This window comes from Falco peregrinus, chromosome 7 (genome assembly GCF_023634155.1).
Source record: "Falco peregrinus isolate bFalPer1 chromosome 7, bFalPer1.pri, whole genome shotgun sequence".
Lineage (NCBI taxonomy): Eukaryota > Metazoa > Chordata > Aves > Falconiformes > Falconidae > Falco > Falco peregrinus.
Window position 1 is genome coordinate 49477435 of NC_073727.1, and position 25029 is coordinate 49502463.

The window sequence follows — 25029 nt, forward strand, 5'->3', positions numbered from 1 at the left end:
GCAGAGAATGACAACGGGAACAGCTTATCTTCCCTTACAATTATTTTCCTTCAACAAGTTAAGCTAATTTCTAAGTCTCAGGGTATAATTTGTATTTCTGGGTTTTTTTAGCTCTTTAGCTAAGCCTTAATGTTTTACTAATTTAAAAGTTAAGTACCACCTACTTAAGAAAATTAAAACCATTCTTTACATGAATTTTAAGGCATGAATGTCCTACAGTAACTAACAGTGTAAGTAGTAAGCTGTCACCACCCGAAAGCTATGCATTTTTTTAACCTTCACACAATTAACAGCAATTACTGTAACTCCAAAGATATTTTTCATCCTTCTAACTCATTACACTAGGTGAAAAGATGTCTACCGTTTTCTTGCCATGAGTTGGTTTCAGATTGAGATTCAAACCTCAATCACACATTTCCCCACAAGGTTTTTTACCTTCTATACTATCACATAAAGCCTTGTGATCTATTATCAACATTTTAAACTTCTTACAAATATATTCTACCATGTACAGGATCCAAGATGTCTATAGTGCTTATGTATGTACAATCAAGCCACATGATACTAAGACCAAAAATAAATCACCAGCACCTACAGATCTAGATCACCATCAGGGATTTTTGTAAACCAAATTACTTTGGGTGCCAGATGCTGGTACTGTTTTTTATAGATACTTGTCACTTCCTTTCCATGCATTCAAGTAATAACTGCTATTTTTCAGGCAATGCAAGCTGAAATAATATTAAGAACAACCAGGTATTGCCAATAGAATACGCACTTCCAGTGACAACTAAGTGGGTTTAATACATTTAAGTGAACCGCATGAAACTGAAATAGCAGCCGCACATTGACTAGCACATCTCTACACAGATGACAGCAGCCAGTAGTATTTTAGTTACATCCATTTGTCTTGGACAATACTACTGCAGATGCTAATGCTCATATAATATGCCACTTAAAAGGTACCACAGAAACCCTTCTATAATCTAGGAATTTATTGTAACTGTGTAAATTTGAAACAAATTCAAAAGCTTCCCTTTGAACAGTGCTTAAAAGCAAGTGCTTTTTCATCTCCTTATGTTACCATCACTAAACACCTAGATAGAAAATAACCACCAGAAATTCAGGTTCCAAGAAATTCTTAACTCATCACTACTGAACAAAAAAGGTACACCTAAAGATAATTTTTTCATTCTCTGCACCTGTTTAGTCAGTTCCCTCAGGCAGGCATTTAAAAACAACAGAAGTAGTATCTGGTTTAAGAGGCTGAATTACTAACACCTTGATTTTTTGTAGTTTAATTTGTATATCTACCTGCTGGATATGTCTAGAATTTTGGAGGTTTTAAAATCTTTATAAAAGCCAGTTTCCAACACTAACATCTACTTTTATTCCCAGCCCCACCAACCCCCACCCCCTTATCTGCCAATAAGGGCAAAACCTGTAGGATAAGCACTATTAGGCTGTCCTGAAATTAGTATGAGTACACACCTGTAACTTCAGGCATTTGGCATAAGCTGTATCATATACCATTGACACGGGAACAAATTCAATAAAAAACACAAGTACTGTAAATACACTGCATACAAATAAGCCATGTAAGCCAATGCAGAACAATGAGGAAATTACATTATTAAAAGTTTTTATTTAGGTTTGGTCAGTACAGGTAAGATAATATTGGAGTCACAGAGCAATATGCATAAACAGGATACAACAGTTCTTAAAAACTGAGTAACTATGCACACAATTCAAACATTCGGTCACCTAAGGAGAAAAATGCACAGATGTATGGTGGGAAAAACTGTAATTAACACTGAAACTACTACAGGACTTGTTCAGTAAGTCCATCTTTTAGTGATATAACTACTGTACTGGGCAAACTTGGCAGTCAAACCCACGGCTATTATGACAAATCTTGAAGGTGGTGTAAGTATAACAGTATGAGTAAGAATGCCCTTACACAGCACAGGTTCTAGATATACACAGATTTGTACAGACATCATTTATGTTATACTTTATGGAAATAATTTCCATTTCAACTTCACATTAACTCATATAAAAATAACTTGAGCTACACAAACGTCCTTTTAGCAACATTCAACGTAATTAACTGTTAAAATTTCCAAAGTGGCAGAGGTATTGAAGCAAAAAGAAACCCACAAAAAGGCAAAATCGTGACAAGTATGCACTAATTTAAACAGCTTCTGGACAGTATCCTCTCCCAATTTAAATGACACTGTATAAAAATGTTGCAGAAAAATGTTACAAAACTGAACCCTGCACATTTACACTGGAGTCCAAACCATTCTGGACATGACGAGAACCCACAGTTCTGTTACCTTTCATGCTCACTGTTTTCTCCTCTTGAGGATCATGATTGGAGTCTGTGTCATTTGAGTGGTGAGTGAGAGAGTTTTCACTGCCAGTGGGAGAGTCTACACTTTCATACCCAGTACTGAGTTGATTTATGTAGCTACCACTTCCTCTACCAGTTCTATCTTCAGAGTGGTTGGACAGCTTATTACCATTCCCTGGAGAAGCCGGGAAGTCATCTTCCGTGCCGCTACCCTCCCTATAAAATCCAGGCCCAGACGTCCGCTGATGGGAGGAACTACCATTGCTTGGTCCGTTTGCCAGGCGGCTGCAGTCTTTACCCACAGCCTCTCCCTGGTCTGTAGGCTCTGAAGATGGAGTCCTGCTGGTACCCGGGTTGGAGGCCTGGGACTGCTGCTGCTGGTACTGCGCCAACTGCTGGCGAGTCTCCTTCAACTGCTGCTGAAGAACTAGAATGGTACTCTGCATACCCTCTACCTCCTCATCAAGCTGGATGATGAAGTCATTCAATTCTATATAAAGAAAACACATTTGTTGCAAATACTTAATAGCCCATATATAGCTTCAATCTCAGACAAAAAAGTTAAAATCCTGTAACAACATTTAAAGCTGAATTTTGAAAGAGTTTTTCAGCCATCAGGTATGCAATGGTTTTGATACTCTGCCTCTGAAAGAGGAAATGCTTAACTGTCATCTATACACTTTTCATACTGCTACTCAAAAATACATGAGAAGAAATTAATTTCTGGGCAACAACGGAGGATATCTGGAAAACAGCTCAACTCCAGCAACTAGTATTTTGCAAGTACATCCTCATGTATCTACTTTTACTCAAGTATAAAACCTTTGCTGAAATACTGTAAGAGTGACCAAGAACCACATCTGTATATAACAGATCTGAATAATTATAAAAGACTGTACAGCGACAAAAAAAAAATTTAGTCCTATCTCAAGTAAGATACTGTTCTTAATCCTGCATAACAACAGGACACTGAAAGACTTTTTATAAAAAAACCCTGTTAACTAATTCCACAGGGTATTTTAATACTTATGTACCAAGAAAAACAATGTTACAATTTAGACTGCATTTTGGAGCAAACCAAATCTGAACCAGGAACTGTGAAAGAAACAGACTCCCTTAGTTTTCAATTTAACTGCACACCATTGATATGGTGGACCTAACAAAATGCAAACTGCTTATTACTGTAAAAATTTGTAAAATTGAACTGTGTCTGCTGCTGTGTAAAAAAAACATCGGAAAACTGCTACTGCAGTATTATCATCATCTTTGTTCATACAGGGAAGCAGCAATAGGAGTTAAAGAACACATCTCAGTTCTGGAGCTTTCTTCACTATACTGCACTCAATAGCAGACATCTTTAAAGAATGTCCACGCTCGCTTCAGTCTAAATTTATCAAGTTCATAATTAAGTGCATTATCTTAAACAGTAGTTAAGAAGCAAAAGGGTAACTATTTCAACATGTCATTGCAGAAAATCTAATATTAAAGATTCCAGCTATTTCATACTGCTGTGTTCTCAAAAATATGACTGGGGGGGATCTATTCTTCAAAATACAGGGTATGTCAAGACTTAGATAATGCCAAATGAAATCTATGCTATCTTACAGACTTCACATGTAAAACAAAAACACATCCAGGTTTATGTAGTGTCTAAATAGCTCATGTCCCAAAACTTACTGTAATTATGAGATAACCTACTCTTAACATTAGAGTATAAATACCTACTGACTATGTAGGTCTCTCAACTGAAGATTTTTTAAATTTGCATTTTCCCCTCCACTTAAATTATGCAAGAGGTCAGAGTTTATAGGTAATCTCAATTTAGGTTTACAATGCTGTAAAATTTGGATTGTAAATACAATGATGACGTTTTAGTTTATTCGAATTACCGAAGGGGGGAAAAAAAAATATCTATTTTTCTGAAGCACTGTTAAAAAGTTGGTATTTTTAAAAATAATTCCAAAAGGAGTCAGTTAATAAGAAGCATTCTGCTCTCAGTGCGTGCTTAGCTTCATGCAACGTTAACAGCTTTCGTGTTACCAATTCTCCAATAACATGTGCAAACTAAACATTCTCTATTAAATAGCATGGCCTACCATACAAAGTCTGGCAATTTCACATTCAAACACTGCATTACTGGAACTGCAAATCCCACCAGTCCCCCAAAGATAAGGGTGGGTTTGTCTGTTTTAAGTTAAGACTACCAGTGATGGCTTACAATTGTCATATTTCACTCTGTATTGCCTTTTCTTTCATTCTGGCAAAGATGGTTTTACAGTATGTGTATTATCAGGAAATTAAACTAGCAGAAGTGCAAGGCAACTTCCATTTTCTTAAAAAAATCCCTTACCATCCTGACTGCTTTTAAGTTCCTCACTATATTTCTTCTGTAAAGCCAATTCTGCCTCAAGCTGTGCAATACGTCCTTGGGACAGCTGCCTTCCAAGCTCTTGATTCTCCTGGATAAGCATTCGACACTTCGCCATTAACTTTTTGCCTGTTTGGCTGCAAAGGAAAGAGCCATCTATCACAAAATGGATACAAAACCTTCAGTAATCTTCCTCAATCACAATTACAGACAAAAAGGAGATGCAATTTCTGCATGTCACAATTCACGAAACATTATGCCTCAACATAATTGTCATAGCAGAAAGTCTCCCTATAGTTACCACGTGCTGTTCCAATGTCAGTTGATCTTCTGTCGCTGTCCCATAAAGTGGAAGGAGGCAAGTTTTATTACTGCAAACACGAATAAGCATATTGTTCTTTTTCAGTACCAACATCTGGATTATCAGTATGCACAATCTTGCATGTGCTAATTCTCAGTGGAGTTAAGTATCTGATTAAAGATGTGCCCTGTAATTCAAAACATCAGGTACTGCATAAAAGTTACATGTGTAAACTAAATTATAAATAAAAACTTTCTTCATTTATTGTACTAGTAAAATTAATAATTTTTTGTTTTTTTGAAGAAGGAAGTTGCTTGGGGTAAGTATTAAATCCCATGTTCATTTTCATAGTGACATCCATTTTTAAGAGGCTTAGACATTCTTTTGAATGCTGTCCAGGTACTATTATTTAAAAAAAAAATCAGATGTCTATTTTTCAACCCAATTTATGTATTGACAGTAACGTACAGTCTGTTTCACAATTCCTATGGTCAGCTTTCCTAAGCACATCTTGCATGGTGAGGAGAAAGTAAAAAGTAGTTAAAAATTGGCAGGAACTTAAAGAAGGAGTCTATTAATACACTTCCTTTAGAATTTCAAATCATGAGTAATGATCATTACGATGCCCAGTTTCTGAAAGAAATGGGAAACTGGCATGAAAAACTATTTTGAACTGACAAGATTTTCTTTACTAAATGAGTAGTATCACACATCTTTAATCTTCATGATAAATGTTGCATTGTAAATAAAGCATTATAGGAAGTAGTATGCAAATTAATATATAGGCAATACAGCTGACTCCATAAAAGAGAAAAATTAAAGTCCTTTAAGACCTTGGTCTGCCAAAGTCAGGATAGCAATAACAAAGTTCTCCTTTTAATAGGCTCAGCAACATAATGAAGCTGTCCTCTTTTCTACATAAGTGCAAACTATGCCAAAAAAAACCCAACTCAACAAAACCAAAAAACCCAACCCCAACTTGAACAGGTTTATTGTTAATTCAATGGCAGGACTTGCATTACTTCAAGACCAAGAAGGTCATTTAATTTTTTGTTTGCTTTTAAACAAGTGACAAAGACTGAAAGAAATTTTGAGGATTAAAAAAGTAGAACAGGAAATTTCTGCTTCATTTCACAGCCACAGTTCTCTCCTGCAACCAAAATACCCAACCAAAAGAATTTAAAATAGTAATTTTCTTATCAACTACCTTTTAAGCATTCAGGCCTTAGACAACTTTTATGTTCTGCCAATTCTGCCCCATTAAACATTTTCCGACTGACTTTCCCAACTCTTTCAGATGGGCTGCTCCAGAAGGAATCTGGCTGTGTAAAGTCCTGGGAGCCTGAAACTCTGCTAAAGGCAGCAACCCGTTTTCTTTCTTGATGTGATGTCCAATGCCAAGTCCTTGAAGTTTAAATTGTGCTGACCTAATACAGTCCAAGTCGCACACTTTAAGATGCAAGTTTCCTTAGAGATGTTCATTCTGTGTAAAGCAGGACCACTTTGGAGATAACCAATGTGACACATCCCAAAAGTTATTAGGCAGACATGCAATGATTTTTAGCCGTTTGCAAATTCCTGTTACTGTATTCATCACCACTACAAGTTGAAGAAGTTCACAAGAAGTGCTTAAGTCATTTAATGCTTTTCTCTTCACAAAACAACGTCAACTGTAGAGTTAGCCAGTACCAGTTACCTTGGAATTGGGACAATTTTAGAATCCCATTAATTTCTTCATGTCAATTCCTGCCAAAATGTAAAATACTTATTACCTGTATAGAAATTTGCATAGTTACCTATAATGCTGTTTCTTCCCATCAAATTTTTTTCCAGATGTTCTTAACTAGTATGGCACCAAGTAACCTCCCCTTGCAATTTACAAAAAAAAGACAAGACATGCAAGAATATAAAACTCAGTACTACTAAAATAACTCCTATTAGCTGTAAAACTAAGTTTGGCATCATTTTTTCAAATTTGCTTGAACATACCATGCAACAAAACCTGTAAGAATATAAGTGGTTAAGTTTCAGTGGACTAATGGTGTACTAGGCTTACTGCAAGTGACATTTCTAATAGTTTCTAATGCAAGTGTATACTCCATGTTTAATGACTGTTGAAATGGCTTTGCATAGCCATTCTTTTGATTACATGCCCTTTTATTTCTCCCTCCAGGCGTCAGCAATGATTGTGCTGTACACCCTTACCTATGGTTAAGGCCCAGAGCTAAGATCACTTAGGGTTGCAGTTAACATGCTACCTTAAGAACACTAGTTAGGGACCTGAATAGGAGCATCATCTCTTTCAAAAACTAGGTCAGATGCTGTGAAATGAAAGTAGTTGCATACAAGGATGGACAATTAATACAATTAAGGGGGGAATGCAAAGAGAAGGAAAAATCCTATAAATACATGAATCATCATTTCTTTACCTTTCCAGAAAGGGAAGTCAATAAAATCTTATCCCAGTTAATGAAGACAGCCTCAATTATTTACCAGGAAGTTAACTCTAATTTTCTGTATTTCAGCTACTGCATGTATGAATTATAGTTTTAAGTTAGTGGTGTGAATGTGCATATGAAATACAGAAATCCCACAGCTACAGAAATAACAAAAGTTTCTTTCGATACTTTTTCTTGAAAGAAAGTGGTGAGTTACTTGTCTCTCCTCAGTTGTATACACCCATTTAGAGCCTGAGGACCAATCTGTATCTAAATGTATTAAATCACTTTCTGAACTCCAAGTTAAACAAGCAATCTGCATGGTATGCCTCTATCCGCATATTATAGTGAGCTTTACAAATAACTTGGTAACACGTTAACAATTTATTAATGCAAGTCTTACCTCTGTTGTGATGCTAGATCATTAAAATCTTAAGATACTGCTATAGCAAAATCAAGCATTCCAGATGTATCACATTTAAATAGGTAAAGTTTTTCCTGTAGGTTTTTCTTTTGCTGTTAAGTCATTACTCATTAAAAAAAACAAACCTGCATAAGTACACTACTCTTCAATCCCATATTAATCATCTGAAGCACAAACAGTTAAGATACTTATTTAACTTGGAAGTAATGCCATCTTAATAGAAGTCATCAAAACAGTTAGAATACATCACCTTCTGTGATAGCTGGATGTCTTTTTTTTTTAATTTAAAACTGAATTTTCTAGGATCAGACTGAGCCATAAAATGTTGCCCAACTGTTTTGAAAATCAAAACCTCAAATTACTAAATAGAACTCAATTCACTAAGGAAAAAAAACAAACACACAAACACTATACCAAATCTGCATTTCACTTTACACACCTCAGACATGCACTCCCAACTGTCCCGAATTGCTACTTTTACAAGTAACTTGGGACAACAAAACAGAGGCATCAATAGAGTAGCAAAGGCTCCTTTCACTGATTCCACCAAGGAAAATGCATGCATTTAAGGTTTTTTTGGTTTGTTAAAATACTGACTTTGTTTTCAGAGAACGAGACAATGCAGAAATAACAACCTGTTGAATTCTCGTTCATCCCAGGAGTTTCACAATACAACAGTATAACCAGTAGTGTTCCTTGAACTATATATTACAACTATTTCAAGGCACATTTTATATAGAAGTGCAATACAAAAAAAAACCCAGCTGTACAAAAGGAATAAAAACACCCCACCAACACTCAAAACAGTTGCCATTGTGTGCCTTCTGTATTAAGCATTTGAGATCAGTTCTTAGTATAAAAGATAAAAAAATTCTCATTTCTGCATGAAAACATGCAGTGAAATACTATCACAACCAGTTTTTCTTATACATGCTAGTTGTGATCAAATATATATTGCTTCCAACAGTTTTAAACCTGCAATTAGGTAGAACGTACATTTTCGTACAGCCCTAATTTTGAGGCATCCACAGTTATTACCAACCATCCAGAAAACAGTTCATTATTTAGCAACATTGACTTAAGGCTCCGTCAAGTGCTATAGAGCCCACAGGCTAAACAGTCAAATGTGTACACTACCACTGTTGTGATATCAAATAGCACTCTCACGGCTATTCAAAACTGGTTAGCAAGTAAACTCTTTAACGCAAAATTCACCTCATCGAGTTTTGACCCAGGAGTTCAGTGAACAAGCAGGAAGTCCACAGTCTTATTGGCAAAACTGACTTACAGTCTCTAAGTCACTAGGCTCAAGGTTAAGAGCGAAGCATATTCCACTTCTACATTTTACGGGAATTTTACATGTTCAATTCATGATTTATAATCTCTAGGTTCTCTCTCCTCCAAACTGTCTGTAGACACAGTGTGCCACAGACTTAAGACTTCTGTTTCTCCCTCTATTTTCTTCAAATAGAACAATTTTGCAAGTGTCTACATGTTCTAGAAAAGATTTTTTTTCGAAGATGGCCATTTCTTCAGAATAGTCCGACGCTGTCAGGCCTCTGAAGCAAAGGGGGAGAAAAAAAGCTGAAACACAAGGTTCATCTGATAAGTTTTACATTAAGCATTACAAGCTGGACAGTATAAGAATGTGGCTTTTGCCTCAAAACGTCTGAGTCTTGGTGTGGAAACGAGTACTTGGCTGTCCCACCATAGCATTCTCGTAGTGGGACTGTCAGGGAAGTCTTGACTGGGGAGTATTTGTTTTGTTTACCTATCAGGCGTAAATTTCCAGGCACTCAGTTCATTTTGGGCTTGTTCCAGTTTGTCTTTAGTCTGTTCCAGTTCACCTTTCATTTTTAGGAAAAACAAGTTGATGGCTGGGTCCACCATTGTCGATCGCAGTTGGGCAACACTAGGCTGCTGGACTTGCTTGAGGTACTGAATCTGATTCTGCATAAAGTAAAAAAAAAAAAAAAGACTGTTATTCCTACAACATAAAATTAAATTTTAAAGTCATTTAGATGAAAGTTATTCCAAAGATAACATCAAGGAAGTTTGCCTTATTTCAGTGTAACTTGAAAGAGGCAGGATAAAAAAATTAAATCGCTTTTGCCCATCTGAACCCCATGAATGTGCATGTTCACCTCATCTCCGACCCCGCCACCCACCAAGCTTAAGCTTTCAAAGCCAGTTTTTTCCTCCCTTCTTTCTGCTTCAAATAATTCTCTATATGCGAGTTTACATTTGCTAAAGCAGTGACTGGAACATTAGAATGCTTCCTTTCTTTTTTACCTGCCTGCACTCTTTTGGAAAAAAAAAGTATATACAAAGTTATCTCCTTAAAACAGCCAATTCCCACATAACTTCAGTGAAAGTTATTATGAACATTACAGCTAATATTGACCAATAATATTTTTAAGCAGCTACTAGAAAGGTTTATTACAGACTTCTAAGGTTTTTTTGCAAACACAACAGTTATTTATGAGCAAAGTTGGCATACTTATTTTTTAAACAAAATAATTTAGAAATAGTAACATCCAAAAGATTTTGGTTCGATTTGATTCTTTTGAAGTAATTAAAACTCAAAAGATTTACAATTTTGTAATTTACTACCCAGAGGATTTACAATTCAGTTAAACTTTCAGGAGTAACTGAGAAGATTTCTTTTACATACAGCATTCATTAGTCAAAACTTGTACATATTTAAATAGGATTAACTTCTTTAAAGTTTCATGTATTTTTAACTCTTCACGACAATCTTAAAATGCACTAAACAGTACATGTTTAGAATCCAGCTAATCACTAGAAGCACATCAGCCCATTGTTACGCTCCCTGTATCATACACATTTCTTCATCAGCAAGAGGTGAACAAAATTACATGAGATGAAAAAAAGAAATATTAATTGAAAGTCAGTGGGTTTGCCTCCTGCTGCACACAGAATGTTACAACCAGACTTGATAGCAACAGTTTTACTAATGAATACTACAAGGCATCACCAGTAAAATGGAGGGAAAGAGAATCTCCCTCCACACTTGGGACAAGCAGCACAGTCAAAAGCACTGTCAGTTTAAAAAAAATTTGCTTTATATACAGTTATTGTGTTATGGGATCCTTACACAGCAATGGTGAAGAGAAAGTTTAAGTACAAACAATCTATTTACCTTAATGTGCAGTAGTGACTTCAGTCACTTCTTGACTGAGGACAACATGTTTTGATTTATGTATTGTTAAATAGCAACCACTCTTGGATTTTTATTTCAAGTAAGTGATTTCAAAGGTACTGAAATAACTGATATATTGCCACTGACTTCACATTAACTTGATACTGTCAAAATAAAAATATTTAGCTACTTAACGGAAATAACCATCACAGTAAGTTTTAAATAGATCAACTTGTGTCCAAAAGAAATCTAAAGGGAATGAAGGACTGCATAAAAATATTTTCAAGAAATAACTCAAGAACCCACCAATAAACTTTACTTGGAAACAGAAAGTTCAAATTAAGATTATCTTAGTGTTTCTTGGATGGCACTTTACCCTCCCAGGTCCTTTGCCTCACTGAATGCACAAAATGTTGCTCTCACTGAGTAAGGATCTATTTAATTTATTGTTATTGATATACCTTTTCCATCCACTCAATTTTCTGACACTTGCACTACTGGAAGTATTTCAACAAGCTGTCGATTCTTTGTGAGGGCTAGTGCTAGTAGAGGGCAAAACAGCTAGTTTAACAGATGTCTGCAAACATACAGACACTCCAGCTGGCAACATATTCCAGAAATAATAATATGCTACAGCTACATGGTTCCCAACCTATTTTTAGACAGGCATCACTGAGGGGAAAAAAAGACCATGTTCCTTGTCTTACCTAGACCCAGCTCCCTCCTCCTCCTACTGCCAGCCTAAGAACTGTAAGATTCCTTGCTTCAGTAGCACAAAGAATTGCTGCCACCTGCTCCTTACTCATGCCAGAAATGCACTAAAACACTGAAGAGGACTCAGCTGATTCCGTCCGATGTCAATTATTTAAGTTTCATTTGGGTTATCTCTAGCTCACACTCTTAGACCAAGCAGAGAGCACTTGCATAGGCTCCATTCACTGACACCTCAACTGTCATTCCTAAAACAGTAGTGTAGAAAGAATTTACTTACGCTGAACAAACCTTGATCCTTCCCTCCCCAAACTTAAGACCATTTATTCCTCCGGTTTTTCCAACTCAAATTTTCTCCATCCCTCCACAAGTGATTTTTCCAGCTGCAACTCCAGAGTTTTCATCTGTCAGTCTTTTCATCCACCCAGACCTAGCAGCCTCCCCCACTATGACCCACTCACAAAGCAGGCAGAAGGGTTGAAAGGTATGAGCTTACTTCCTTATCCTATTAATCTTCCTGCTTAGCCAGTCCAAGTCTCCCATCCTTGCTCCCTCCCTCTGATAACACCCTGGTAAGTGTCTCCCTCTCATTGATATTCCAGGTGGCAAGGGGTGGGGAGCAGAAGAGTTTGCCTGTATACTCAGCTCTAGCCTCAAGTTGGTCTTGACTGAGAGCATAGTCAAGTCATGTCCATTGCCAGACCCCAGGACATGCCTGCTCTTAACACCCGAAATGCCTACTGGCTGTTCATATTCCCAGACACGAAAGCACACACTAGTTGGTATTTTTCAAAAGCCCCAGTGGACAAATAGGGATGAATTTTCACAAACAAAATAAAAACCATTGTATCAGCTTTCTCTCTGCTCTAACCCAAGGCAGGAAAACACTGAATACAGCATATCAGGCTGTGCAGGGTTTTGTTTGGGTGGATTTTTTTTTTCCTCAGACAATAACATTTTCAACCCCTCTGCTTCTCACATTCTCAGAAAGAGTTGTATTCTATCAGCTGAAGCTGTCCAAAGATACCCACAAAAAGCAGACTCCCTGATATGAATTTAACAAAACAGAACACAAGTGCTAAACAGAAAATATAAGCAGTCTAAATAAGTACAACACATATCCTTCTTATAAGGAAGAAGGAGGAAGAAACTGCATAATGAAGAATAAACACTGCACCCTAAACCACAAGTTAAGAGCAATAACTACATAGGTACTACAGTACAACTGCACCCACAGGAGGCTTCCACTTTTTGTTATCTGGTCCACAGAAAACCTACTTGAATAGCAATTATTTCCAAATGCCTGTCTTTTATTGACCTATAGTAGCTGTGCAGTAGCTTGGAAGGGGGTTAGGGCCTTTCGCTAAAATAGCGGCAACTTCATCACCCCCTCTGCCAGAAATAAGGCTTTATGTAGCAACAGCAGCCAATACGTTATCTGCACTTCCCTAACAGCAGCAACATCCTTTAGGGGTTGTTCACGCTAGGGGGAAGGTACTTCTCGGCTGTCTGCTGACAACAGGGCACCTGAGGTATTGAACACGTAAACTTCCATCTAGCTATTTAGTTAGCCACCCTTAACTATGCAGAGTAAGTTTGCAACACCAACCACACTCTCAGTAAGCTGCTACCTCAAAGGAAACCCACATACTCTACCGCTAGACTCAGCACAGAGCATGACAGAAAATGGAGCTATGCACTACCACCTTGTTTCTTAAAATTGGTACTGAAATAGGATCAGGATACAGATTCTGCTACTGCTACTCTGACACACACACCTATATTTTCAAGACAATGACTGGTGAGGTTTAGAAGCTGAAATAGTTTTGTTGTGGTTTATCTTTTAAAAAGAAGGGTACAAATTAAAACAGCAACTAAGATGAAGTCTATTGTGCCTTATTTTAAAATAGAGCTAGTATATTTCAATGCGCAAGTCATTTTACACATTAGTAATCAGAAAACTCACTTTGTCAACTACTACCATTTGAACATGGTACAGTCTCTTTCATTTTTAATCCATTTAAAATTTGAATGTGACCTGAATATGATGGTAAGTATAAAACATACACGTCCCAAAAATACAGTAAGAGTAATATGAGCAGTAAGTGTTATAGGTAAATTTTCACCTGCAGTTGTCAAGAAACTTGGTATCATAGATGCTCAGCCTTTCTAAGATGTGACAGGAAACATTAAAGGCTTATATATAAAGTAGCTGTCACTGGTGTATTTTACATGTAAATATGGGTTATAAAAAACTACACTAAAAATAGTTATTGTATGGACTAAAAATTAGACACGTCAAATAACATACAGTGAATAGTTTTTGTTCATTTGTGAAACTACTTCACAACCTACAGCTTGGCTTTGCACCTTACCTAGCATGATTTATTTTGCTACTGTTATTTTACTAGAAGAAATGCTATCTAATAATACAAAGTCAATTAGTTCTTCAGAGCTTCTTGACACTATGTGCATTTAAACTTAAAAACACCTTAAGGTGCTAGTATCTCCATTACAGCTTTTAACCCCCTTCTTAAAGGATTCATCTTGCTACATCCACGCACTATGGAGGAGACTACATCCTTGATGTTATTCATGTGTCAATACCTGGAAAAATACAAGCCACCTGGGGCAGGGGGCTGTGGTGGCAGTATTTAGGTTTTGATTCTTGTTGGCAGGTTGTCTCCTCCTGTCACCCACCCACCCCCCACCCCCTTGAGGTACACTGAAATTAATAAAAGCTGTTCAAAAGCAATAAAAGATGTTCTGGAAAGCCTATGCATCACAACTATGAACATCTGTAACAAAGTGCAGCCAAAAATCCTGCAGCCTCCATGATCTTGTCAAAAAATTCATAGGCTTAAATACTTGGAAGTTTTTGTCTAACTCCCCATTTTAGAAATAGGAAGAAAGGTGACAATAGTACAAAAATTTGGTTTTGATGAACAACTTTTTTTAGTATTTGTTTCAGCTATATGTTCGGAAGTTCAAAAGGAAAAATAACCTCTTACTACTGCTGTTCCTCATAGCAGGATTTATCAGTAAAACTATCAAAGGCAGCAGGACCAATATAGTAATCTTACTACTAGGGAAGTGTTGTGGTATGGTAGGTACCAGAACAGATCTTCATTAGCACCCCAAGCTGCATTAGGAAGAGTGGCGCCAAAAGGTCAAAGGAGGTGATCCTTCACCTCCACTCAGCACTGGTGCAACCTCTGAAGTACTGGGCCCAGTTCTGGGCTTCCCAGTACAAGAGAGGCATGAACATATACTAGGGTGAGGCCAACTATGGGCCATGGAGATGATTAAGAGACTGGAGCATCTAACATACAAGCAGGGGCTGAGCACGCTAGGGCTGTTCAGCCCAGAAAAGAGCAGGCTCAAGGGGATCTGATCAACGCACATGTACACCTGATGGGGGAAGTAAAGGTGGCAGAGCCCTTCTAAACTCAGCTTTCCTGTGATTTATTTTTTGCCACTGCAAAGTAAGCTTTACCCCCTCTTTTCTTCTCTTCCTATTAGTGTTTAGTATGAACTAAAGTAATCTTATAGTCTTAAGAGCAGTGGAAATACTGCATGCAGATTTAAGTGTCACACTACTGTACCTGACAGCTCTGAAAACCTATAGGAAAAAAAGAAAGGAAAGCTTAAAGTGAGAGGAAAAGCTGCAATACTAGTTATTAGTTTTTCACAGAGCTTGTATTTTTTAATAAGATAAACTCTCAGGAGTATATTACAGAAACTAGCAATAAGAAGCTTTTTACAATCTTCTCTCAGGAACTGCCACATTAAAGCAGTAGGTGAAAGTTATGCTAAGAGGGTAATTCAAGAAAGATCAAAAGTCCAAAAGTGGTAAGACATAGCTTCGAGAAAGCAAAACTAAGCACAGAAAACCCACAGGAATGAAGGAGAGAAACAGCAACAAAAGAGGTATTCAGAACCAAGAACATGAGAAACCCTGAGAAGCAGATTTGCCAAATTTCAAAAGAACCTCCTCCAAAAGTCACTAGCTCTTTCCCTACCTAGCTAAATGGGTGCAGAAACTTACGAATACCTTGTTATCCAAATCCAATCTAAGTACCAGCCTACAACCTCCTAAATGAAACCCAGTAAACTCAGTCTTATCCTTTTTCAATTTGTTTCTGCATCCAATGACAGAAGTAACATTTTTTTGTAAATATGATGTCAATAAATACTATAAGCGAGCAATGGTTCATGCAAGAATTAGCTTGGTTCTGAAGCAATGTTCTTCCAAGCACAGTTGTTGCTGAAAATCAACTGAAATAACCAATACTAAAAAGGCAAGTAAGTAGTAAACTTTCACTGACTTTGTAAAAATCAAGTGCCCTGCCACCTCTTTATGCACAGAAAATGTGATGCTACACATATACAAAAAACACAGAACAAGAGTACTGGCTCAAAAGCCAATATTCCTTTAACAGTCTGAAAACACTTATCTAAATACTTACAGTACACTCTTGCATCTCCTGTTCCTTAGTTGCCAGCCTCATCACCAGAATGTTTTCTCTTCGGGCAGACTCTTGCTGTTGCTGTTTCAACTTCTCTTCAGATTCTCTCAATCCCGTCACATCATTAGCTAATACAAGTAGTAACACACAAGAAGCACGTTTTACAGCATCTTCTCATGAAGATTTTTAAAAACAGCTAAAAGAATCTAAACCCCAAATTCATACACAGCAAGAGTCATAAATGAACATGACTATAACCATAAATATGAAAAATCAAAATACCTTTTAAGTATCAGAAAAGCTTGACAACAGTTGGTTTTAAATATATCTTTCTTTCTGATCCTTTCTCGAAGCTTACTAAACTTTTGAAAATGTTTCCATGTCCATATAGGAAGTAACTTTAAAATTGCTTGCTTAACTGCTATTACAACTTGCAGTCTGAAACTTGGGAAGTTGGAACTGTCCAAGGTGGGGGAAGAGGGAAGCCTACACTGGACTAGAAGTGATCCTCAGTCTGTAGAACAGTACTATTTGTGGTCAATCCTCAAACTGGTCTCAACACTCCATGAGTAAACAGCAAGACATTCAAGAACATCAGAAATAGTGGTTCAGCCTTAACTAGAATTTTTCTGACCTATGAACATTTAATGAAGTTTATATATATGAAAGATGAGAGAAGGCAGCACATCACATTTCTAAATTATTCACAGGAACACGTGCAGTCTGATACAAACAGTATCCATTCACTCTACTTGTCATGTACAAAAATACGGGAAGTTGGAATAATTAAGATTTCTACTTCTTTTATTAATTATTGAGAACAACTGGCTGTGAATGTAAGCTGAGAACGTCACAAATTGCTTCAGAACAATTACTTTAAATAATTCTTTGCAGATAATTCAGTAACACTGATTACTACAGCCTGTTACTAGTTTCCAAAATTGAAAAACTGAGAATGTTGAAACAACTCGCTTCTTTATCTATGACAGGACAATTTGAAATTATAATGAAATCCAATGCTTACATTTGCTAATTTTAGTCTCTCCAAAACTCAAACTTTATGGGGTGGCTGTAGAAAAGGTGCATAACAAGAGAAAACAGAGGACATCCACTTGGACCAACAGAAGAACACCCCTTCAAACTCAGTGGTACTGAGTCTTTAAGAATTTAGATTGAAAAGGTAAGTGGAAAACAGGAAATAGTCCGTCTCTAGCTGCTAACACAATTTTTAAGAGTGACTTAGAATTAGCAATTTCACTTCCAGAATGTATTCAGCTTTTTCCATTTAAAAGTAGGATGGTTTTCTCATATTCTCTTTTGAAAGACTGGAGTACAGACCAGGTTTTAAAGACCAAGACTGACAATCAAATAATTAATTTGCCTAATCAGATCAAACATTACTTGGGGACTCATTTTAGATCTTCATCTCTACAAACTACTCCGCTTCCTATGTGGTTTCCAATCCTGTGAGACTACTGAAGGCACATTTATGGAATATTTTGGTTAAGGATAACATTTCCTTTCTAATGGAAAAGTCCAGAAAATACACCTGTTTGTGGCATGACTTTTTAAGACTTCTTTTCCCCTAGCAGTCTGGGTATAGATGGTCCTACAGGTACAAAAATACACTTTTTAGATGCTGTGTTAGATCTGCAAGGGAAAAATCGGGGGCTAAGAAACTGGGAAAGGCTGAAAATTTACACTAGAAAAATCAGGGACTTTTTCTGACAACTAACTGATATACATATTATTAGCTCTTTATTTCTAATGGTTTTAGAAAGCAGACATTATTTGAACACTGCTTTATGTAAGCATTCAGGTAACTCGTACCATTCTGAAACTTGGTTAACTTACAATTAAGGTCTGTGTACTTGCCCTCCAGAGCTTGCACATATGCTTCATACTGTTTCCACCTATTGCAGAGAGAAAGAGAAAAACATTTTCTGAAGCTCAGTTTGTTACATCAGGTCACCTCATTCCTAGCTTTGACAGTATACTATCACACGATAATCAAGAAATGTCAAGAGGGAATTACACAACTGCATAAAAGACAATTCCAGTTTTCAAAAAGGGGCTTTTAATCATGGAAATAAATACACTTTGCACCAAAAAAGGATAAAAAGGTAGCCATCTGTTAAAACACTTAAGATTGACATCTGAAAACTTACTGTAATATTTTGGACAAACAGTAGGATCAAACACTTATTACTTAGTTATCTGTGTAAAGTACCCAAGATATATCTCATTCTCAAAGCAGAACAATTAAAACAAAATTCTGCAACAGAAACCATGATACAAAGACAACATTAAGTCTGTTACCAAGTGAGCAAGACAAGCAGGAATGCATTACAATACACTAGAATTGGCAGTCCAGGTTAAGTAGTTACACCAGCTCATTCAAATCAAGACTATACTCTGATTATATTCATCAATCAGAAGCCAACCAGTTTAATAACTCTTAGAAGGCATGTTATTTAGCTGCTCATCCACAGTCAGAAAACATCACACAAAAACAGCAATGCATTTGATACAAACCATCAAATCAGTAGCAAAGTCTGCAGTAAATATTAGCACCACATGCCTTATCAACAAAGTTCACTGGATGTTTTTGGTTTTTGTTTGGGTTTTGGTTGGTTTTTTGGGTGTTTTTTTTTTTTTTTTTGGGGGGGGGGGGGGGTGTAGGTGGTGGTGTGTTTGTTTTTGAAGAAGTAATTTGCTCCTAACCACGTGTCTTCCCAATGGTGTAATTCTACATGAGACAAATTCATCTAACACCTTACCACTACGGAAGGGGAAGGTTTCTTTTCCCTCCTTCCAACTACCCCTTCTCCCTATCACTTGTTTAATTCTCCCTGTCACCTGTTTAAAGCCACTCAGCATAACTGCTATTTTAACTCCAACCTACACCACTATTCTCAAAACTATAAAATCTAGCTATAGATAATTTTTGACCATTTAGTGAATTCAATCAGCTCGTTAAAAGGTCTAAAAAGCATCAGATATGTAACAGCAAGTGAGATCACATCACTGAGAAAAGCAAAACTAAGCACAAGATTTCTAGCAGCAACAAAATTTTGCATCTCTTCAGCTGAATGTGAAAACAGCGCGAGTTAACTCCCTTAAGCTCTGCAGAAGAGCCCAGTGTGTTGCTATTTTATGCTTAAACTTACCTCTCTGCTTAAAAAAGAATACTGTTAGAAACAAAAGTTTCACCTTTGACCACTAAAGTTCTGTAAATTCACGAGATTTCAATCCCACAAAACTGAAACAGTCTACTAAATAGCAAACCTGGAAATAACCTAATTTTTTTACATGAAATAATTATATGACATGAAAGAATTGGCCCTCAAATACAGCTGCAGAATTGACTGACTCCCAAGTTAAATCTCGCAGCCTGAAAACAGTCATTCTGTCAAAATCATGACCTATCCTCACCTACAACAACAGGAGCTATACAAAGAGCAAGTGAAACAAAGACCTGAAACACAAGTCGATGTGACAGACCACGGGGGGAGGGGGGGGACCAAAAAAAAACAAACCATAGCCCATTGTCATCAAGAACATCAGAGAATACCTCTAAGTCACCTCTCGACAACTATGAATATTTAAGCAAGAACTGAATTTCTGGAAGAGAAAAGCCAAAGCACACTATACCATACCTTGGATTTTTCAAGTCACATGCCTGACAACTCTAGCAGAAACATGACTGTTCGGACATAATGTTTTGTCAAAATCCTGGTGAAAACTGTTGCTGTTCCATCTTCAAGCAAGTTATATTGGGTCTGGCTGAAATGGAGTTAATTTTCGCCACAGCAGCCCTTGTAGTGCTGTGCTTTGTATTTGTAGCTAGAAAGGTGCTGCCAATACACCATTGTTCTGACTACTGCTGAGCAGTGGGGACATAGCATAAAGGCTGCCTCCCCAGTGTTCCCCCCTTTACCAGCAGGTTGGAAGTGGGCAAGATCTTAGGAAGGGATATAGCCAGGACAGCTGACCCAAAGCTATCAAAGAGACATTCCAATACCATATGATGCCATGCTCAGCAATAAAAGCTAGAAGGGCGGGGGGGGAGGCATTTGTTGCTGTGACGTCTGTATTTCAGAGCAACCACTATACACACTGAAGCCTTACTTCCTGGGAAGTAGCTGGACATCACCTGCTGATGGAAAGTAGAGAATAAAACTTTTGTTTTCCTTCTGTTTCTGTGCAAGGCCTTTGCTTTATTAAACAGCCTTTACCTTGACCCACAAGGTTTTTTTCAATCTTATTTTCTCCCCTCCCCATTCTGCTGAGGAAGGGAGTGATAGAGCAGCTTGGTGGGCATCTAGCACCCAGCCAAGGTCAACCCACCACACAAGTTTACAAAATGGTACAGAATAAACTTGTGATCGTGACACTGACATAGTCAGAACTCTTCAACAATCAAGCCATCAGTTTTAAAACTTAAGTTAATGTGGTAGAAAAAGTTTTACTTTCACACACATGCACTGTCTCAATTTTGCTACAACTACAGATCTCAGAAGCAATTTTCTCTTCTAGCAATTGACCTGGTTTTCAGCTCACTTGAGACAAACCAGAAAGCTAGTAACAGAGAAAAAAACCAGTAGCAGCTTAGTTGAAGCAATTAGATTAAAAAAAATGATGGTTAAAACAACAGTCAAATAACCTAAAAGCATCAAAACAAGAAGTGAAATAATGAAGGCTTAGAAACATTCACATTAATGAAGCAGACCATTCTTATACATTACTTCGGCTCAGGAAAATCATCAAGTATACAGGCAGGCCCTCACTGAAAGGGGACTGGCTCCTTTTCAATCAAACTTGCAGTTGTGATTCTTCATCTGACCTGTACACATTTTTGTAGTGATCTCACTAATCCTGAGGACTAACATGTCAAAATATTTACCAAATATAACAATAAAGTTTCACAAGAACATTCATGAAACCAAGTTAAAGAAAAAAACCCTAAGATTTTTCTTTTTTATATATATACACACACACACTTGGACTAGTTTTAGGTATTTTAAGAAGTCTTGTGATGGCCCCGATAATATAGTTTTCGCTTCCGCATCTACTAACTGACTTGACTTTAAACACCTTTTACGATTTCGAAGTTCTTAGGTCTGCTAACTCTTCTTGTTCAGTGCCTTTAATAATGTATTTTCCTAAACACTCTTTCCAGCTTGCTTCACTATGATCATTTCCCCTTGTTTACAGTAGTAGCACAGGTCATTAACAGAGGGAATTCTATCTTTGAAAAGCTGAAGTTACAAGCTGTAGCTTCTGAAGTTACGCCAAAAGAAAAAGAAAATAAGGAACCACAACAGAATAAAGCATTTAAAAAAAAAACCAAAGACACCGAAGACCATTGACAGGGTGGGGTTTTTTTTAGTACTTCAACTCCAGACAATGTTAATTCTTACCTGTTTATTCCTTCTTCTCCATTTACTATACCTATACTGGTAGACAAGACCAGATGATACTATGAACATACAGCACAGGTGTAAAACTCTATTTCTAGGTCTCAAATGACTACATGAATGGTGCATGAGTCTGTAACACCATTCTCTAAATGAACAATTCTCACAGAAAATCTCGATTTACCTGTACAATTAAAGGGCAGTACTTCTAGATGCAGGACTTTGGTCTGAATCTCCATGCACAACAGTCCTGCTTCTATGCTTTTTCAGTAATATGGACTCTCTCCCAGATGCTGACACGCAAGGCTGAGGTAAGCCTGCACTGCCATTACATGAATCTCACATGCTAAGTTCTCACACAGAGCTTGAAAGAGGTGACAAGGACAGCAGGTTTGGGGAGTGTTGTAATGATGCCTTTGCTCAGTGATGAAATCTCAGCCATGCTATGTTGAAACTAGACAGCAGAAGCTGAAGGTAATCTAGCAGTGGATGTAGTATCACCTAGAAATGCCAGCTACCAAGCACAACCCCAGTACAATCCAAGGATTCAGAGCTGCAAGTTAATGAAAAAAAGCAAGTATGATCTGAAGCCTTCATTAGGCCCTACTGCTATGAGGAAACTGTTAGAAAAAGTCAACTCACAGATGTCACTATATGCCACAGAGCAGGTCTTTATTTCCGATCCAGTTAGAAACTTTAACGAAAACTGTATCCAGAAATATTGTAATGCTCTGCATAAAAACACATAACTTCCCAAAAGACACCAGAACGTATTAAAGATCTCTGATAAATTATTAAAGTTTCCATATAAATAGCATTCCTAAAAATTATATGCTTCAAATACTTTCCAGCTAGCTAACTTTACAGGTTCTTCAGGGAAAAGATTTTTGCCCTTACACACATTCTAAAGTTCAATAAAAGAAACATGTTCTAGAAAACCAGTAGTGATGCAATCTCCAGATTCTAATTCTGACAATTTATTTTTTAAAAATATTTGTTACTAGCACATCTTCAACTACAGGAGGAAAGCATTCCCCTCTGGGAAACTTTTTTGCCTTGAAGATGATATATCCCTTCTACAGGGTTTCAATTACACATAATACCTGCATTAAACTCTTTTTCAACAGGCATACATAAAACAACACTTACACTGATGTAGAAACCCAGTTTTCAGTTAAACTATTTAAGAATTTGCACATACATGCAAAAGCTTCTTTAAATAAACCAATGATTTCTAGGAACTCACTGGCCAGACATTGTCTGAAGCCTTTCTTCCCAAGATCCAAGAAAGAGTTCGTCTCTTCCCACATGCAATGTTAAGAGATGCACTGGTTTAAGCAAATATGAGAGCTGCCTTGACCTCCTTGTCCCATATTGCCCCTTCCAGTACATCTGTAGCAGGCTCCAGCAGCTCATCAGTGAACTTGAGTGAAAAAAAAAGACAAAGGGTAAAAGCCAGGTTTTTTTCTCTAGTAAGTTTGGTTTCCACTCAATATTGGCTTCTTGATCTGTTTAGTAGTTCACGACAGTAATCTGATGGCTAAACACTGAAAATCTGAAGAGCTTTACAAAAGTGTTACTTGGAAAGGCACTAAAGAACAGAGCTGTACACAGAACTAGGAAGACAGTCCTGAATCACAATTACATTCAACGGGTTCCTTACAGTCTCACAAGAACTGGAAGGTAAGCGAGATCATTATGTAAGTCAGTTAATTCCCTTCGTTCTCTGAAAATACTAAGCAGACTTCAAGACTCCATGGCTTCAAAATACCTCTATACATACCACTATTTTTCTTGGACCACTCATTTTTTATGCTAAGCTTTGGGGTTCACTTTTTCCAAGAATAAATAAGCACTTAAGAGTAGGGCACACACGGCATTGCACCTAAGCCATTCCAAAAGCAACTGAGGGTAAGTCCATGTAGTTTGAAGTCCAGCAACAGCAGTGTATTTCCTCAGAACTGCTTGTGCCAATCGAGGTGCTTCAGTTTTACAGACTAACCATTAGGCTAAATGATCAGGCAGCACTGATCAGATTTTTAGCTATGATCCACAGAACGCTTTGTTATCATGTTCCTGGCTCTTTCTTCACAGAAGCTCCTACACAGTCAAGCTAAGTAGCTACTGCATTAAAGTAAGGAGGGAAAAGATGAAGGAAATGAGTCCACAGCAACCTGTAATGACACAAGCAGAAATTCCCAAAAGGCTGGACTGCAAGGCTTCTTGTTGATCCTGCTCACATTTACTTAACAGAAATTAAAAGTAAGCAAACTTAAATTAGGTACTTCATGGAAAAGAACAGTGAAATTGGGACTCATGGCACAGGAACTGACAAGAAAGAATTAGTATTTTCTACAGATGTATTTTATCCATGCAATTGTACAGTGATGATTATGTATTACTTAAAACATCAAACGCAGATGACACGCTCCTATCTTAAGAAGAATTTGCCTCACCAATGCATGAACCAAAAAAAAATATGCATTCCAAATCTTAAGACAACCTGGCAGCAGTGAACACATGCTTTTCTATGGCTGGAAGTAATACAGATGTTTTTGATTCAAGTATGATACACATACAATAGTGTTATATTTTATTCCAACCTACAAATGAACCAGCTGTTAGTATAGTAATTGCTAGTTTTACATGAAATCACAATTAAAGGTGGACTTACTATAAATTCATTAAATATGCACCCCATTCAAACAAAAAAGTGTTTGTAAGGCTGCACACAAATAAAGTGGACATAGCCAAATCGTCATTTAACTTTCCACTTCTGGGTATAACGGACAGTTACTCTCCTTCAATCCATTCAAGTGGCCTCTGAGAGCAGAAGTTGCTTTGTCTACATTAAAAAGATGATTCAACAGCAACACAGCTGTCATTAGCAAATTCCCTCCTTTATCTTCATTAACACAATTTAGCTGCTGACACACTTTACCTCCTTGGGTGTATTCTATCACATTTTCACTTGAATATATGCTAAAAACTTATCTCTTCTATGGTAGCAACTGATCACAGTTGGAAGCCATTTTTTGTTCCAAGTGGCACAAAAATCTATGTTTTAGTACTTTGACAGGAATTTTATAGCTGGAAGTAAGGGCATAGCTTTACAGACTTAGTAGTTTACTCCTCCCAGGCATAAACTTCAGTATGGAAACTTCTATAAAAAGCTTCACAAGGCCTAAACCACTTAACACCAAAAACTTATTTTTTCCTCTGTTTAAATACATTCTCCTTTACTACCCAAAAGACTAGATACTCAGAGGAAGCCAGAAACCAGTTTTAAACATGGAACCAAACTATGTTGACTGCCCAGAAAGAACTGTCACACCAGGAGTACCTGGCAGGATAGTCTGCCCAGAAGAGGGAGCAGCTG

General features: G+C 37.2%; 1 protein-coding gene across 2 annotated transcripts in view; it reads right to left on the minus strand.

Moving 5' to 3' along the window:
- Window positions 1-1625: 1625 nt before the first annotated feature.
- Window positions 1626-25029, minus strand: part of WTAP (WT1 associated protein) — a 28452-nt gene continuing 5048 nt past the window's right edge. The window contains exons 4-8 of one of the 2 annotated variants that reach the window (XM_055809843.1): window positions 18085-18143; window positions 16231-16358; window positions 9659-9837; window positions 4707-4861; window positions 1626-2846 (exon numbers count right to left, since the gene is read on the minus strand). In XM_055809843.1, the coding sequence (XP_055665818.1) occupies window positions 2263-2846; window positions 4707-4861; window positions 9659-9837; window positions 16231-16358; window positions 18085-18143 (1105 nt within the window). In that variant the 3' untranslated portion in view covers window positions 1626-2262. Of the gene's footprint in view, window positions 2847-4706; window positions 4862-5284; window positions 9447-9658; window positions 9838-16230; window positions 16359-18084; window positions 18144-25029 lie in introns of those variants that run through there. The other variant, XM_055809844.1, reaches the window with a different exon arrangement.